The sequence below is a fragment of the Uloborus diversus genome, chromosome 10 (assembly GCF_026930045.1).
Source record: "Uloborus diversus isolate 005 chromosome 10, Udiv.v.3.1, whole genome shotgun sequence".
Classification (NCBI taxonomy): domain Eukaryota; kingdom Metazoa; phylum Arthropoda; class Arachnida; order Araneae; family Uloboridae; genus Uloborus; species Uloborus diversus.
The window spans coordinates 91007981-91022508 of record NC_072740.1 but is presented as its reverse complement, the minus strand read 5'-3'; the positions used below and the strand labels follow the sequence as shown (position 1 = coordinate 91022508).

At 34.6% G+C, this 14528-nt stretch overlaps 1 protein-coding gene across 1 annotated transcript in view; it reads left to right on the top strand.

Moving 5' to 3' along the window:
- Positions 1-14152, top strand: part of LOC129231089 (sialin-like) — a 30808-nt gene extending 16656 nt beyond the window's left edge. The window contains exon 4 of the mRNA XM_054865336.1: positions 13931-14152. Within this exon, the coding sequence (XP_054721311.1) occupies positions 13931-14152 (222 nt within the window). The remainder of the gene's footprint in view (positions 1-13930) is intronic.
- Positions 14153-14528: the final 376 nt, after the last annotated feature.

The following is a 14528-nucleotide window of genomic DNA, read 5'->3' as shown; positions in this document are numbered from 1 at the left end:
AAAAAGATGTTTTTTGCGATAAGGCTTTCTGAATCGCAGCAAGTTCCGTAAATGTCCCTCCGGGTTGACTCAGCCCCAAACCAAGGGCTAGAGCACCTTGAAAACGACAGGCTGACCTATCAGACATTTTGGTTCCAACACAGAATTGGATCCAACCTCGCTTCTAGTATTTATAATACGTTATAATATTCGCTGAAATTGATGATAAATTGAGTAAAATATCACTTAAGGTGAATCTAGAAAGATAATTTAGTTCAGAAATTTAACAAAAATGTATCGGGAAATGTTAATTGTAATAAACCTCATTTTCACACCTTATTTGTTTTTAATTTGTATTTATAAAATCGTCTTCATCTACAGAATAAAATAATCAAACATCAACCAGTCAACAACATCTAAAGCTTGAACACCAGTTTTCTACAATGAGGCTTTTGTACAAATATTATTTTTTTCGCCCGACTATTTTGGAACCAAAATGTCGGATAAGTCAGCTCCCCGTATATAGGAGCCTTACCAAGGGCGAAATGCTGATACTGTCTTCGGATATTGTAGCTTTGAGGAAATGGCAGAATTTTTGTTTATGCGGATTACCTTTGGTTCCACTTAGTTCGGATAAGTCAAGGTGTACTGTACTTTATACGAGAGAGATGTAAGTCTAGGTTCAACCCTGTGGCGCAACCAGGGGGGGGGGGATAAGGTTTTGGGGTCGAAACCCCTCCCATATCCCTTGGTTTTATCATATATTACTAATTTTACTACGGTATACTGTTTAAAAAATTCCGAAACGTTACTGATTATTTCCGTTGAATGTATCGGGATTTCACAGGTTTTTATCCCCTCCCTGAGAAAATCAAGTATCTCTGTCAAAACCTTTCCTGAAACCTTACTGAATTGCTACAAGTTGCACGAATGCAGACTTCTCACCGTTGTGAAAATATTTTTTGCTACCAGTATAAAGATTAACTGAGCGTATTTAATAAGTGGTATCGGTTTCTGATCGCTTACGATCTGTTCAAGTTGCCTGATCTCTCAACGAAAGCGAATTAGTCTATCAATTCCGCAGCTTTATAAGAATTGCCGGAAAAGTGGATTCTTGTTATTGTGTGCAATTCTGTCTTAGATTTGGCCATGATTGAAATAATGCTTTTGGAGCTTTCTTGGAAAAATAGGAAGGAGCCAAGCTATTACATTAAACTACCTAAAATTTCTCCGAAGGTTCTAGCGACACGAATGACTTTAACCGGGGAGATCATTGAATTCTTCAGAATGATTTCAGAAAAGTTACAGAATTTCAGCTGAAAATTTTTTGGTTTTTGCAAGATATGTTACTTGCATAAATTAGGCACATCAGCTGGCAATTATTTTTTAGGAACTTTTCTGAATAGTTTTACTGTGTAGTTTGTACACGTATGAGCAAGGTTTTGACCAGATGCCCCACCCAGAAGATTATTTCTGGCTACGCTGCTGGTTCAACCATTTGCTGATAGAAATCATAAAACGGAACTGTAGTAGTAATATGCCATCCGCTAGTTGCTAAATCAAAGGGGAGGTTTCTTAAAGAATATTATGTGTGAAACAGCATAGTATAATTAAGAACAAAAGTTTTAGAAATCCAACCAATAAAAAACAATTGGGAATCAATTATATCAATGATTATTTACAACAAAAAGAACCAGTATCTGCCAGTTTTAAGGCAATCCTTCCGGTGGAGAAGACTTGTTACGTTCTCCCTTGTACTAAACATTTTTTTTTTTTTTGAGGGGGAGGGAATGATAGATAAGCACATCTTCGTGTTATGAGTTATCATGATAAGAAAAAGCTTCTCAGTTTAAAAAAAAAATACTGAAACAAACAAGCAAAATTGAAATGAACCTAAGTATGATTAAAATGAAAAACCAACATAAATATAGCACACAATGTCAAAAAAATACAGAATATAGCTATTTCAAGGCTACAATAGAGCCTCTTCATCAGGGTAAAAAACAACGCACGAGAATTAGCTTTTTCACTGCTTTTCAAAAGGACTCTATTAGGCATCTCATTGCCAATACTGTTATGATGATTAAACATATTGTGAAATTGGTTTTGAACTCATGACCATCGGCGTAAGAGGCCAACGCTTAACTACTCCGACACTCTACTGGAGAGCACTATTAGCAGTAGAGTTTGCTGCCGTTAACAAAATTACATCTATACTGAAAGTATCAGCAGCAAGACGTCGGAGTCGGACGGATCTTGGGGTAAAGATATCGAAGTTGAGAATCGAATGCTTTAAAAATCATTTTGTTCGTTGAAGTTTGGTTATTTTCCCTCAGAGTACGCAACTGCGCCAGTGGCTACGGCTACGGAGTAAGAGTCGGAGTCGGAAAGATTTTGGAGTACAGGAGTCTGTGACGGACTGAAAGCTCTAAAAATTCCCAAAATCGAAGTTGGAGCCACAGTCGGTCATTTTCCCTTCGACTTCACAGTCCTGATCAGCAGCCATGCGTTTGCACCGTAGTTTCATTATCTGCATCATACTACTCCCAAACATGGTTCAAGTATTTTGTTCACCTTGGGGTTTATAAGCTTACGTCCTCAAATAAAAATACTCTGTAGAAGCAAAATGTTTACTATATCCACTACACTAAGCAGGTGCTTGCTTCCATTCAAATATAATTGCCATGAATTGAAAAGTTTTCTTTAAATATGATGATAATTGTTATTCCATTGTTTAAAGCTTTTTTAACTCTTCCACAGTATTTTTCTCTAATAATCAGTATTAAATATTTTTTCTTTACAGAGTGGCATCATTGCCTCAGTGCCATATCTCACGCAAATTCTAATTACTTGGAGCTCTAGTTACATTTCCGACTGGATAACTAAAAACGAATACGCATCTGTTACTACTGTGAGAAAGACATGCAATTCGTTGGGTAAGTTTTTTCTGAATTTTAATTCATTCAATAATTATTTTTCATCTAAAGACAATATGTTACAGTAAAAAACCAAATTGATTGCATGAACTAACAATAATGTTAGCCTTTAAAATTTATCAGACTATAACGTGCAATGTGTATACGTGAATACGGGAAATAAACTAATTTTTAGTCTTGGAATATCTTTAAAACATTTTGACCAATAAACAAAGATTGGGTCCAACTGTACATTAGTTACTTGGGTGCACGGTTTTGCTCTTTTTTGGAAGCAAATGTAGCCAATCCCCATGGATATTACAGATATAACATATTTTTCCAATCATATAATCCTTTGCGTGAGAAGTATGACCAAAAGTTTTTAAAATTTAGAGCAAAATCACTGAAATACAGTAAAAAGAGTACTTTTGTTGTGTTAAGAGAGAAATTAAATGTTAAAACCTCCAAAGATTAGTTAAGTGTTCTAGGACAGAGCCAAAATGCCTCATTTGGCGCTTGAAATGAAGCGTTAACTCAACACAATAAACATTATTTTTTAGCTTTTCCATATAAAAATGTCCATTCGTTTCATTTTTGGATTGTAAGTGCAATTGGGTTGCATTAATTTGCAGCTTGATACCCCCTATCTTCATGTGCTGCACGCTGCACTCTGCGTCCCCCGATCTGGAAAGAAGAGATGAGACGGACATTAATTTGTGAACTAGAGTGCCTCGTTTTGCAATTTTTTTCCGGAGTGAACTGTAATACATGCTAAAAGTGACCCTCACCCATGGACATTACAGACATAAACTCTTTTTCGGGTCAAATAATATCTTCTTTGTGTGGCAAACATTTCTAAATTTCGATCAAAAACACAAAAATGATCGTCCTTTTTCGTTACTGTAAAAATGTCATATTTTAGTGATAGGAGATAACAACTGTAAGGAAATTTGATGTTAAAACCTTTAAAGGGTCAGTTAAGTATTCTTGAAGAGTGACCAACACCCATGGATATTACCGATATAAATCTCCTTCGAATCAAATAATATCTTCTGTGTGAAATATGGCCTTAAAATTTTGATTGAAAAAAAAAAACACTAAAATATTCACTCGTTTTAGTTACAGTAAAAATGTCATACTTAAGCGATAGGTGATGTCAACTGCGATGAAATTTGCTGTTAAATCCTCAAAACGGTCAGTTAAGTAATATTCTTAAAGAGGGAAAATATACTCCTTTGCTACTTGAAATGGATTGTAAACTCAGTACAACGAGCATATTCTTTAGATTTTTCATATTCGGATTGGTCCGAGGAGTCTGACTGCGATTAGGAGGTCCCGGTTTCGAATCCCGGCTCGGGCATGGATGTACTTTCTCTCTTCTGTCCTTGTCCTTCCTTTGTGTGAATCTGTTGTTGTGATGTGATTGGTTGCCTACCTTATGAATGGGTCCTTATGGCTTGTGTGTACTGTGGAAGTCGGACTTCACACCAAAATATGGTACAGTTGGAAAAGTGAAGCAGCGCACCCCAAATTCCCAGGCTAACTGGCACGAGACAACAACAGCAAGTGTAATCAGGGACGTCAGTTTATTCAGTTAAGTAAAGTCAGTTTAGTTGATGAAACAAAACTTAGCTAAGTTGACATAGACTATTATTTACTGCAGTTATCTAAATTGAACTACAGTTAACTCCCGATTATCCGCAAGCGACTTCTCAACGGCGAAGATTATCCGCGGCATTTCTCATGTTAAAAAAAAAAAAAAAAAAAAAATGCCGATAAGGTAATTAAATGTAGATAAATGCACACATTTTAATTCAACAAGTGCAAAATCTACTTCTAGACATTTCTAATTCTTTCTTCTCTCTTTTTTTCTAATGACATCAAACCTTTTATAGGCATCGAAACCTGACTACTGGAAACCTGATTTTCAAATCTACGTTACTTACTGCTATAAAGCTGCACTACTTTCTAATTTTGAGATTACATGACTTACGAGCGTAATCCAGTGTCCTGACCAGTCTTTTTCAAAACATTTCCCTATGCATTTTTGGTGTAACCTAGATTGGTCTATTTCAGTTAATCTGTTTTCAACATTTGGTCGCGTATGTGTGAAATCCGTTAGTAATAATGAGCGATCCTTTTTTCGCTTGTACATACATTTTTTGATACTCTATTATCATTTTAGCCGAAGTTTAAATGTATGTGAGCGTTATTGGTTTTTCTAAAACTATTGCATACACTAGCATCATTTTTTACTTACTTTGCGCGTTATCCGCGGTTACCGTGCCACCCTATTCCAGAGTCGGCTCCAGTAGTTCTGCCGCCCTAGGAGATATTTACAAGTGCCGCCCCCAACCCCCGCCCATTGAATAATAATAATAATAATAATAATAAAAATAATAATAATAATAATAATATAAAATAATAATATATTAATAAAATAAAAATAATAGTTAAGTGCTTAAAATTAAAGAGACTTTTTAGTTAAATTCCAAACTGGGTTTTGCTTATCCAAGCACTAGTACACACTGTGGATCATAGTAGTGCATCTTATGGCACTGAAACAGATATTAATATTTTCAAAAGACTTTTAAATCACACAATTTGCTACCTCCAAAATAAAATTCAGTTTCTAGTTTAATTCCGAATTTCGTTTTGCATATCCAAACACTGGTACCCTAAATTTATACCTCTAAATATATAATTTTTAATTTTATTATTCTTTTAAGCACATAGAAGCAGTGAATCTTATGGTGCTGAAACATAAATTCATGCTTAAAAAAACACTTTCAATTCCGAAATTTGCCGTCCTTAAAACCTGCCGCCTAGGTCATGACAACAAAATGCAGTCTGTTAACGGCTCTATCCGCGTGCGATGAAGAGCAACGCTTGTGGTCTTGGCTCTTGGTTTGACCTAGCAATCCTAAAGCCCCTTTTCGGAGAAGTGAGCGATGAAAACACCACCCCCTCATTAGTAAGATGCCTTTCGAACTTCAGCGGGTGGAGCCATAGGCAGGGCCTCGGGAGGCCCAAAGCCAGACGCTTTTTCGGCGTTTCCACGTTGTCAAACCCTTATAATTTTACCCCCTGGCTAAAACAATTTTAGCCCTTAAAAAAAAAGGCCCAAGCCACGGCCTAGTTGGCCTATTTAGTAATCAGGCCCTGCAGTGGCGAATCCGGGATTTTGTTCTGGGGGCGGCTGAGGTCATTACAATTTTAAGTTTCCTTGACATCACCAAAGTTTATTGATATAAACTAATGCGTTTTTTAAAAACTATATTTTCGTCATCTGTTTATCAAATGAAATTTTCTGAGTCCCACTTGAAATCATCTAAAATTTGGTATTCAAAGGTAAAATTTTAAACTTTAAATGTCAGTGTATATCAAAAAAAAAAAAAAAAAAGAAGAAGAAGAAAACAAAAAAAATCGTGCGTTTTAGACACCATTGCTAAGCAACTTAAAGGCAAAATTTTCAATTTTTGATAAAAATGCAAAAAAAAAAAAAAAAGAGGTAGTGTGAACGAATTAGAAGAAAGAAAAGCTGAAAAATTGTAAACTAATACAGTTAAAAGCAGCGAGAAAGGACAAAAAATTTCAAGAATTGATACTAAACGCGACAGTATAAAAAGAGGGAGAGAAAGAAAAACAAGTAACTATGAGGTCTGCACTTTTTTCCTCCCTTCCTTTTTTAGAGAGCAAATAAAGAAATTTTTGGTACAAAGCAAAATTTCTGAAATTCGAAAGGAATTTTCGGAAAACTAACATCCCTGTTACTATTGCAAATTCGTACATCAACCTTATGAACAGCGAAAGCAAATTAAATGAAAAAGATAGGGTAAATGTGGGAAATAATATCGTTTTTATTGAAAATATTGAACTTACATTAAGATACATGAGCATTAAAAAAAAGGATTAAAAAAAAAAGAATTTAGTTCTGGTCTGAGGGTGACTGCAGCCTCAATGCCGCCTCCCCAAATTCGCCCCTGAGGCCCTGGCCATAGGGCTCGCTCCCAATCTCAATTTGTAGTAAGGATACACGCGTATCCTAGTCTTTTATCACCTAAAGCATAACTCTTATTGTAATTAAATTGTTTGTTAGTCACCAAAGACGTAGCAATGCTGTCCAAAATAATAAATACAGTCCAGTGACAGATATTTGGTTTTTCCCCAGAGCCAGGCAAGACCATAGTCTTCAATAAAATACAGAAAAGAGAATTCCCAAAGACTTCTCTGAACACCTTTTCGGCTCAGTACACTTTTTTAACGCTTTTGAGAACACGTTTGACTGGCACTAAAGCCCTCGATCCAGGGCTTTAACTGGCACAACACCGAACACAGGCACAGGTTCTTTGTTGCATACTACACACTTTAAGGAACACTTTTTACCTTAGACCATTGAGAGATAGACGAAGTTTCCCATTCATTCGCTATTGGTATACGCTGAAGCAGGAATAAGGGGGACAAGACTTACCTCAGGGGGAAAAAACATTAAATAATTTCGCCGGCATGTACCACGTGACTACGACCTTTAGGATTTTCGCGTTTTCTTTCTGTATGTCTCTATTCTACGGGAGATTTCGACTCTTCAACATGCCTTGTTGCAGTGGGGATAACTGTTAGTATTTGACAAAATAATAAAAATTATTTTATCAAAACCTTTTTTTTTTTCTCTGTCTTATAAAACAATATTAAACACTTTTTTCATTTCACCAACCACTTTTACGCGCAATAAAAAAATGTGCACAATGAAAGCACTTCTCTAAAACCAGCCAACCTCTAACTTGTGAAGTCTGGAAAACTGCATTTCGGATTTCACAAAGAACTTTTTTCGAATTCCGAACACAAAGTATAAATGTTTATATTTTCTAAAACTTTCTCTATTACTCAACGGTTGAATTAAAAAAAAATCATTTGCTAAAAAGTAAAACTATAAACAAAGTTCACACACCCGAATTCGGGAAGAAAAATTGCAGTTCGAATTTTGAAAGTTTTTTTTTTTTTTTTCTTTTTCATCATTCAATTTATTTATTTTTAAAATTTTCTTTGTGTTTTTGGAGTTGTTTTTGCAATAAAGTCTATATTCATTTCATTAATTATCTTAAACAAAAAAAAAACTTTTACGGGGAAGATAGGCTAAAAAAAGTGTTTGAAATACATTACCATTTAAACCTTTTGACATCATTTTCACAAATTTAATACATCATTCATTTCCATTAGGCATGAAATAATAAATGAACAAGTAAAAAAAAAACAATCTTGCACTATAAAAGGAAAGAGAAAAAGAATAAAGAAACTGCCATTCATTGTAAAGAACTCTACTTTGCTGCAATGAGCGCAACTTTTAGAGCCATTTTTAAATCGGCATAACTCAAATATTTACTGTAGAAATTTAAAAAAAAAAAAAAAAAAAAACCCAAGAATTAGTAAACTATGCGTTTGCGGGTGACAGAAAACAAATGTGACAAAACATTTAAGGCAGAAGGTAAAAAATTAAAATCGGAGGACTATTAAAATCCCTACGAGAATTTGTGTAGCTCTGGCGAAACGTCTTCCGTGAAAGTTCGCAGTCACGTGATCTCCCCTCACTTTCCCCTGCGAAGATTCCTGCCTCAACAACCACTCCCACTTACTTTATCTATGTTTCAATGATCTATGCTTTTTACAGCACTTATGTGACAATCCATTATTTAGACAGTAGTCCATTATTTATTAGTAGTTTTTGCTCTAAACTTAAGGCGTACCACAAAGTGGCGGGTGATGCGGAGAAAAGTAGTTTTTACTCACAATTTCACAGCAATTTCCAGAGGCAGTTGTCAATTATCGCTGGGCAATCGATAACTAAGACGCAATTAGACCCTTTTCCGTGACAGTCGCAACGCCAACCGTTTTATTCGCTGTAAAAAAAAAAAAGTAGTATCTGACTGAGAGATTCTACAGACCGGTAGTTTAAGATATCTGTTGAAATTATATATGTACGAAATAAAGCGATGGTTTTGCAAGTGTGCCCAAATGTGTTCCCAATCTATTCTCAAATGTGCCTCCAATCTGTTCTCAAATGTGTTTTCAAACCTAAATTTGACAAATATCCTGAGCAACATACAGTCGGAATAGATTAGGAGGGCATTTCAATACACTTTCTTTTGAACGGAACACATGCAGAAAATATTTTAGTGCACATTGAAGCAACTAGATCATTTTTTCTGAATTAAAGTATTCGAAACGTGTTTCGAATGTGTACTGAGAATTTTCAATGTAACGTCACCTTGGACTGACATTCACAAATTTTTGCAATTTGTTCATGACTTTACATTAAATGTTTGTGACCATCATGCAAGTCTTGCATACAGGTTCCATTTTAGTCACAGTGCTGCAAGAGCAAGAATACATTATTTTTACCTAGTGTTGATTCAACTTTCTGAGCACTTTTTGAGTTTATGCATGTTTTATTTTTTGAAAACTAAAACTTTATTAGGGTACGTAAACACTCTCAATATGCAAAAATATTAATGTGAAAAACCGTATTGAAAAATAATTTGCCTTTTTACATACATTACATGCAGAAATTGTGAGATCTAATTCCATTCTAGGTAGCCTTGGACTAGCCTTTAGTACTATTGGCGTAGTGTTTGCTGGTTGCAACACAACACTCAACTCTGCACTGCTCTTTGTGGCCCTGACTTTGTTTGGCTTCTCGTATTCTGGTTGCATAACAGTACCATCTGATATGAGCCCGGAATTTTCAGGTAATAATACTATTTCAGAAATAACGCATGATCAATTCTTTTATCTGCACTAAAAAAATTCCGAAACGTTACTGGTGATTTCCCTAGAACGTTTCGGGATTTCACAGGATTTCACCTATTTCCCTGTAAAATCAAGTACAGTAAAACCTGTAAAGTTGACCACCTTTGTAAGTTGACCACCTGTCTATGTTGACCGCTTTTGTCAGGAACGGAATTAGTCCTATCTTATATAATGAAGGAAAACCTCTGTAACTTGACCACCTCTCTATCTTGACCACCTGTCTATCTTGACCACTAATGAACACCAAATTTGGTTTGGAGTACTGTAAAAACCCTTTGTAAGTTGACCACTTGGTTTATTTTTTAAAATTTTACTTAGCAATTTTTTTTATTTTATTATTATTTTTTTATAGCTTTCCAAGAATATTTTTGATACCAGAACAGCATTTTACTAACTAAATGAAACAGCAGCATAACTAAACCTCCTTTTGAGTTTAACCACATGGGAAAACTACTAAGAACCCTTTTATTTCTCAAACTTGTTTTTCTTTTGTTGATCTATTTGAGATTGCCCTTTGTACTCTCTGTTCAATGAAAACATGTGTCAATACAAAAGTACAAAGTATTTTTTTCCAGTTGCAATATTTTGTGGCAACAATGCAATTGTGCTAAAGAGTAAACTTACTTGCATTGCAGTATTTCTGGTGCAAGTGATTAAGAGATAGCACACACACACACATTTTCATTTTCAACTGCTTTTTTGAACTATGAGAGTCTAGCTTGTTGCTCTTTGTGTTATAGTTTTACATAAAATGGCTTCAAAAAGAAAGTTAGTTGAACTTGAGATCAATAAAAAGTATAAAATATTAAAATTAATTGAAAAGGGAGAAAGCCAGAGAAAATTAGCTGACACATATGGAATTTCTAAAACTAGTGTCTAATAAGTGCGCCAACTTCTATAAGGAGTTATTTTGTTGAAAAGTAGATTATCACGGGGTATAAATGTATATGAGAAAAATTTGTAATTTTTGAGAAGCTATGAATTTTTAGGAACTATTAATATCAAATGAGTAACTTTTCATAAATAATAAGATTTTTTTTTTTTGGATCAATTTACTGAAATTTTAAATTTGCATGACACATCATATGTCATTCTGGGAAAATAATCTCTAAAAATATTTGAATAACGTTTTAAATAATTTTTTCAAAGTAATGCTAAACAATGAAAGTGAGTTGAACAGAAAGAGTAAGTGTCAATCAATCAAAATGAATACATGGAGCAAGAAATGACAAAAAAAAAAAAAAAAATCATTACCACTTTATAAGTTGACCACCTGTCTAAGTCGACCACCAAAGTACTGCACCGCAAGTGGTCAACTTACACAGGTTTCACTGTATCTTAGCAAAAAGGTTTCCTGAATTGCTACAAGTTGCACAAATGCAGACTTTAAACTGTTGTGAAAAATATTTTTAGCTACCAGTTTAAACATTGAATGAGATTGCTAATTAAATGTATCGGTTTAGGTTCAATTTCGGCCGGCCCAGATTGACAAAGCTCCCCGTGAGAGCAATTAAGTCACTGGATAGCTGCAGGTTTGCAAAAGGCAGGAATTGTTTGCAATGGATATGCTTGATTCTTACTTGCGATGCTCCAATGCTTCTTTGAATATTCTTGGTATATCAAGAATATTTTATTTCATTGCATTAAACTTAATTAAGTTTTCTAGAAGGTTACCGAGATATGATAGGCTTTAACAGGGGAGATTTCCCAGTTCTTCAGAAAGGTTACTGACTTTTAGCGGAAAACGTTCCTGGTTTTTCCCAAGGTATGTTACTGGCAGAAATTGGGCACGTCAGCTGCCTATTATTCTCCAGGAACGTCTCTGAATTGTTTTTCCAGTGTACATTTATACCTCAATTGCTACGAATGTTAATCAGAAATTTATGAAAATTGAAGGAGTACTGCAAAAAACAACATAAGTCCAACCTTTGAATGAAATTGAAGTAAGTTAAGTTATAATTTTAAACGGAAATAAATTATTAGACGTAATATTTGATAAAACAGTAAATAATTACAAATATATAAGATTAGCCAAAACCAACATTTGTGCTACAAAATGAATGAATTTAAATGGACTTTATTTAAAAAAGTGGACTTGGGTCATTTTAACAGTCAAACCTTCATTCGATTAGTTAATTAATTTTCCGAAGCATAACTTCTCTTTCATTTATCCGTAATTAAAATAACCACAGCATAAAATGAAATTCTAAACCTCATAGCAAGAAGAAAATCAGAAAAGTATAAGCGAGTCGTATTTAAATAAATGTCTGACCATCATTATTGAATCCGGTACTTTTCTATCTAGCGAATATGTGAATCTTTACATAAAGTGTTTTTACTTGGTATTTTTACAGCAGGGCTACAAATTTCGAGCGTGAAAACTTCTCACGGGTCAGCTAGAGAAATATGTTTTGTTTAAAAGAGATTCCCACCTGTCTATTCATACATGAAAGAACTTAAGATATTTTAACATTTCCACTTGCGGTCAAACATTTATTTTCTTCCATTGAAAGTAAAAGATTGGCTGAAGTAAATCTTATTCTCCCATAAAGTCTGTATTATTTTACTAACACAGCTGCCGGCCCGAACCTACACTGCATGCCCATTTGGGGGCGGGTCATGGCGCGGGGGCTGCACCATTGACATTTTAGGGGGGGGGGGTGTTTTGAGAGACATTTTGACTTTTTTTGGGGGGGGGGTCTCTTGATTTGGGGAGTCTTCGCAATATTTAGGGGGTGCGCCCTTGGTCTAAGGGGGGGGGGTACCCCTGATTGGAGAAGTAAACTTCCATTTGACACAATATTGACTTTTCTTTAATGCAATGTGAAAGTAAAAAAATAAAAGAATCGCTTCAAACTAATGAAAATGAATAAATAGAATTTTTATTGCTATAAGGGTTATGGAAAATGAATGATTTTTGTGTTCAATTTTACCTAAAAATATTACGAGATGTGAATGCTCTATAGTGTTTAAACAAAGAAGTAGTCTTTCAAGTTGTCTTTTCTATGCTTGATCTTTGTCTATATGATGTACTGAAGTGTCATTTAATGTTTAAATATTGCTTATATTTCTAACTCAAAATAGTCTTTACTAAGCAAATGCTCATTTTAGTCAAACTAAGTAAAATAAATGGAAAACATCTAAACTGTAAAAATTAGACGGCATCTATTTATCTATACTGCCATGTTAAGTGCAAAAGTCGTATCTGCAGTCAAGTTCAAAACGAGAAATTGATATATAAAGTTTTGCGCCTCTATATTTGATGCGGATGCAACTTTTTTAGAATATTTATCATGAACAAATGACCATAAAATGATGTATTTAGGTGAAATACGTGACTTTGTACCACCTGGTTGACCGTAACTCAATTTTGATGAAAGGTGCACATACGACTTTTGTGCTTAGCACGGCGGTATATGTGTCCGCCAAATGTCGCTTCTGATTGGCTGTTGGGTGTCATGTGGCAGTGATGATGAAGAGTCACCATATGTCACCGAGCTTGGTCATTTCTTGCCAAATTTGTCCCCAAAACATCACTCAAAAAAATATCAACAACTAGTTGAGTTTTGTTAAAGTTTTCAATAAGACCATTATAAAGATGGCTACTTCCACTATGTGAGGTGACGAATTTTGCCGCTGTAGGAGGCTAGTTAAAAGTTATATGTTTGAATAAGGTAAGAATTTAGCAAAGAATTTTGATATAACTATCGATTTATTTCTCAAAAGAGAAAAGATTTTTTTTTCTTTTATCCATGTCTGCAAGACTTACGTCTTTTAGCCAGCAAAATTAATTTAAAACTTTTCCATTTTCAATAAACCATGTAATCAAAGAGCAGTCATAGCAGGTAATAATTTGTTTAAGTAGACTTAAATGAAAGTGGAATGCGATTGTCTTACAGCTAATTTCCTTCTTATTTAGGTACACTGATGGGCCTAACTTCGACGATTTCATGCACCTCAAGTTTTATATTGCCGACCATAGTGGGAATTATCGTCAGTGACAACGTAAGAATCACGTTGACTTTGAATTTTTAGTTATAATAAAAAAGCAAAACATAGACCAATGCTTTGTTTACAAAAGACAAAAATAAAGCAACATAACTTAGAAAAGGTTGCTTTTATGGTTATTAATTCTTCAATGACTTTCAAAAACTTTTCATGACGCTCAACAAACATATAGAAATCATACCAACTAATAGTTTTGATTAAGTATGTATTTATTTCCATTTTAGCCCAAAAATGAACAATGGCACAGGGTGCTATATATTTCCGTAGGTGTGGGCCTAGCCAGTGGACTCATCTTCAATTTATTTGGATCTGCGGCATTGCAGAATTGGAAAAGAGATGAAGATGAAAGAAATGAAACAGAAACGCCCGATGTTCAGAATGCAGATGAGGACAGTTGTGCCATTGAAGATACGTTTGATGGTGAAGTAATGACTACGAGATTGTAACTTTACTTACTGACGCAGCCACGCGTTACTGTGGCTTAGTAATTATAAGTCATTAAATTATTTTTTTTCTCATCATTCTGGTAGTCATAGGGAAAAAAACGAAACACCTTTAATTATTAGTCTATAATTTGTGATTGAAAAAGGAAAGCTGTCATCTGATGTGGATTAAAGCCTTCTTTAATACTATGTAAATTAAAATTTTATGAGGGGCCATGTACAAAGTAAGAGCACAAACTCCGAATTTGAATTTTCAAATAGGAACACCTATTTTTTACTTAAAAAATGCGTTCCTGAGACTAAAAGCAGGTAGGGTACAAAATTTAATCGCATTCTGTTGAGTAGAACAAAAAGTATTAGCTAAAAGCGATTTACCAGC